At 58.1% G+C, this 3,970-nt stretch overlaps 1 protein-coding gene across 1 annotated transcript in view; it reads left to right on the top strand.

Moving 5' to 3' along the window:
- Positions 1–2,626: 2,626 nt before the first annotated feature.
- CERS1 (ceramide synthase 1) overlaps positions 2,627–3,970 on the top strand; it is a 4,493-nt gene continuing 3,149 nt past the window's right edge. Inside the window, exons 1-2 of the mRNA XM_009331568.1 lie at positions 2,627–2,787; positions 3,326–3,506. Coding sequence (XP_009329843.1) covers positions 2,673–2,787; positions 3,326–3,506 — 296 coding nt within the window. The 5' untranslated portion in view covers positions 2,627–2,672. The remainder of the gene's footprint in view (positions 2,788–3,325; positions 3,507–3,970) is intronic.

Raw genomic sequence — 3,970 nt, 5'->3', positions numbered from 1 at the left:
TCCCTGCGCTTCCCTGTGCGGGGGTTCTGGTTTTTGTTGGGGCTTCCCGGGGGTGTTTATTTTGCCCCCCCAGCCCCCTGTGTGATGCTGGTTCTCTCCCGATCCTTCCCTGTGTCTGCTCCAGAGCCAGCTCCTGTTTCTGTGGTGCTCAGGGTACAGCCTGAGATGCCCTGTGGCTATTTAGGGGAGGCGGAGGGCTCGCTCCAGGACTTGTCACTAACCATGTACGCAGCGAGGGCTAAAACCTCTCTGAGCGTTAGCCACCGCAAGCTGGAGTGGGGTAGCCCTTCCCTGGGTTCTGCTTTCGCTCCGGACTGGGAGCTGCTGCCGTGCCTGCAGTGGACTGTTCATCAGGCGGTGACTGCGGGCTCACGGCGGCAATTTGCTGCGCTGCTGCCATCTCTGCCGAGGGTCCGAGTGTCCATAAAATGCAGGTCGTCTCAGTGGTACGTGCCTGCCCCATGGGTGATGGTCCTTGTCATCAGCTCAGCCTGCCTGGGGTAGAAACGTGGTGTCCTTCCCCCTTTGCAGGTGGGGAACTGAGGCGCAGAGGAGAAGCGAAATGACTTGGCTGGCGATCGGCAGCGAAGCTGCAACAGGGATTTGAGGCTGAGCTCAGCATCCTAAATTCAGCCCCAGCTGAGGAGGGCAGGGGGCTCTGCAGCTCACTGTCGTGGTAGCGTGGTGAGCTGTCCCATGTCTGAGCTGCTTCTATCCTCCACTGTATGGAGACACAAATAATTCATGCTTTCTGGGCTCAGGACTTTCTGTCTCTGCATTATTTATTCACCCTTCAAGCTTCCTCCTCTTTTTCCTGCCGTGGCTCCTGTTGGAAGAAGCCTTGGCAGCAGCGTGTTCCTGGTCTCAATGAGGACGGCCATGCTCTGAATGCGAGATGCGCCGGGGAGGCCAGAGCTGGGCCCCTCTAGCTGGAGGGGATACGGACAACTTGGCAGAGCTTTGTGGGGATGGTGCTTCCAGGTCTGACCAGTGCTGGGAAATTCAGAGCTTAGAACAAAGCACTTTTAGCCTGGGACAATGCTTGGAGTGGAATCCTTTGAAAGCCTGACACGGAAAGGGGCTAAAAGCCAGACCAGCCACTGCCCGGGGACAGCTGGGGCCTTAATATAGCCTTTGAGCATCGAGGAGCTGAGCGCCGGCTGCAGAAAGTGCTGACCTGGGGCAGGGTACGGTTACTCTGCAGGCATTTTGTTTTCATCTCGAGCTTATCTGGTCTTTCCCTGGGAGGCTCTCAGCTTGGGGGGGGGGGGGCCTTTGGGCATTATCTGTGTTTCAGGCAGTGACGATTCCCTCGGGACCTTGAGCAACTCTCCCCCGCGTTGACTGCTCCCCTGCAGCCGCGGCCAGGGGCTGCGGAGGTTGGCCAGGCTGATATGGCGCCGTCACTCTCGTGACGAGAAGCAGAAATGGTGCCTGGTGTTGCTCAGCTGCCACGGAGGGAAAACGTCTGTGCCCGGAGCCCTGGCTGAGCTAAGGGCACGCTCGGCCTGCAGCATCGCTCGCTCTCCGGCACAGGGTCTAAGACAAAGGGTAGCGTCAGCTGCTCCATTTTACTCCTGGGGAGCTGGGGCCGTTTAACGCTGGGGCTTTGCTTTTGCTGTGGTTCCCAAGCTGTCCCTGGCCTCGGTGGCCCAGCTCTCTCGCCGTTGCAGAGCGTGGCTGTCGGGAGGGCTGGGTGGTAGTCATCGTCCTCGGGAGCGTGGGGAACTCGGGATGAGAAAGTTTTGTTCTGATTAGCGCGAGCAATTCGCAGAACTGCTCGTCCTCCCTTCCCTCGCTTTGGCCATATTTGGGGAGGCTTTGTCTCCTATTTCTGAGTCCCGACCGGTGGGAGGGGTGCTGCAAACCACAGGGGGGAAAAAACCAGCAATGTTTCAGCGCTGGTCGGCTAGAGAAGCTGCTGGGAACATGGGTGAGCACGGGTAGGTGTGAGAGAGCAAGAGGACCCAGTGCCCCAGCCTTTACTGACTCGTTACCTGCCAAGCTGGCCCCCTCCGGCGCTCGTTGCACACGCAGGGGAGTCTTGTGCCACGCTGGGTGGGGAGCAGCAGCGGCTGCGTGTTTAGGACTCTGCAAAGCCTTTGCTTCCTCGGTTGAAAGGCTCTTTTCTGGGAGTTGGCAGTGCTGCGAGGGCCGTATGCACAGGAGAGTATTGTTACAGCTTCCTCTTCTGGGTTTCCTTGTGCAGATAGGAGTTGATTTTTATTGTATTAGTTATTGACTCTGTTCTGCAAAAGCCGGCTGTGGTCGGCCCCGCTCCTGGAGCGAGGGCGATGGAGTGGTGCCCAGACTGTGGGACACGTGCCCCAGGCTTCTGCCTTCTCTGCGAGGCTCTGCTTTCGCAGCTTTCCAGAGCGGCCAAGGCTGCGTGGAAGCATCTCTAGCCTCGCGTTTTTCCCCGCTTCAGGCTCTCTCTAGAGCCTCTTTGACCTCGTGTTGTAAAGAAGGCCAGAAAAATGGGGTTTGTGACCCTGCTTTTGCCCTGTCTGGTACCGCACGCAGCATGCAGAGCTCGAGTCTCTTGGAGGTTTGGTGAACTCTGCCCTGGGCTCCCCAGGGCCTGTCTCTTTGCCCTGCGTGACGATACTTCTCCCCTCTCCTTGCAGCCCTTTGGGGAGTGGTGCAACTTGCATCCGAAAGATGCTGCCAAGATGCCCGAGAGCGCCTGGAAGCTGCTTTTCTACACGTTATCCTGGTCGTATGGCATCTACCTGCTCTTCTTCACCGACTACCCCTTCTTCTATGACCCACCATCTGTCTTTTACGGTACAGTAAGAACCAGGGAGAAGTGGGTATGGATTAGGATGTCCAGGTTCACAGGACGTCTGGGTTGAACAAGGGAACGGGAGTTGGGGTGAGCGAAAGAGAAGGCTTGAACCCCTGAGTTGCCTTGTCTATGATGCTGTGGGTACAGAAAGGGCACAACAGGCGGTCCCCGTTCATTTCGTTACAGAGAGAGTCACCTAGTGGCTATTGCAGAGAGCAGGGCTGGGATGTGTCAGCTACGGAGGGGAGTGGGACTGAGTAGTTAAAGCAGGAGAGAAGTAAATCAAGGTTTCTCCCTTAGACCTAGGAGAGGCAGAGTTTGGGAGCCAGGATACCTGGGTTCTCTTCCAGCCTTTGCCTCCTTTGCATCTGTGAGGTTCTGAATGGGAGCACCTGAGCACAGCGAAGTGCTGGGGCTGCTTGGGGCAGCTCTGGCTGCTGCTTGCTCCCCGCTCTTTGCACTCCTGTCTCCCTGCTGCTGACGGAGGCTCTGTGCTCCCGGCTCTGGGTTCACCCGGCTGTCTTTGTCCCACCCCAGACTGGAAGAAGGGCATGGACGTGCCCACAGACATCGCCATCGCCTACCTGTTGCAGTGCAGCTTCTACGGGCACTCCATCTATGCCACCGCCTACATGGACACGTGGCGCAAGGACTCCGTTGTCATGCTTCTCCACCACGTGGTCACGCTGACCCTCATAGCCTTCTCCTACGCTTTCAGGTGAGGTCGCTGGCTGTGACACTCTGCAGTGTGCCCGGGCCAGCCACGCAGCAAAAGCCTGCAGCCTTTCTGTGCTCACATGCATCTCACGGGCGTGTAGCAGGACATCTCTTGCTGGGTTGGTGTGGGTTCTCCCCTGCCTCTCTAATCCTGCCCCACGTGGTCACGCTGACCCTCATAGCCTTCTCCTACGCTTTCAGGTGAGGTCGCTGGCTGTGACACTCTGCAGTGTGCCCGGGCCAGCCACGCAGCAAAAGCCTGCAGCCTTTCTGTGCTCACATGCATCTCACGGGCGTGTAGCAGGACATCTCTTGCTGGGTTGGTGTGGGTTCTCCCCTGCCTCTCTAATCCTGCCTCCATGCTATCGCAGCAATCCCAGGGCTCGTGAGCCGTTGCACGGTGCCAGGCCACCCTGCAGCGTGTTGCTACGCTGTGCCGTTCCAGGTCTGGCAGTCTGGATTATT

This window comes from Pygoscelis adeliae, unplaced genomic scaffold (assembly GCF_000699105.1).
Source record: "Pygoscelis adeliae isolate BGI_AS28 unplaced genomic scaffold, ASM69910v1 Scaffold419, whole genome shotgun sequence".
NCBI classification, from domain to species: domain Eukaryota; kingdom Metazoa; phylum Chordata; class Aves; order Sphenisciformes; family Spheniscidae; genus Pygoscelis; species Pygoscelis adeliae.
The sequence above is the reverse complement of the archived record's forward strand: the minus strand, read 5'-3'. Positions and strand labels throughout refer to the sequence as shown.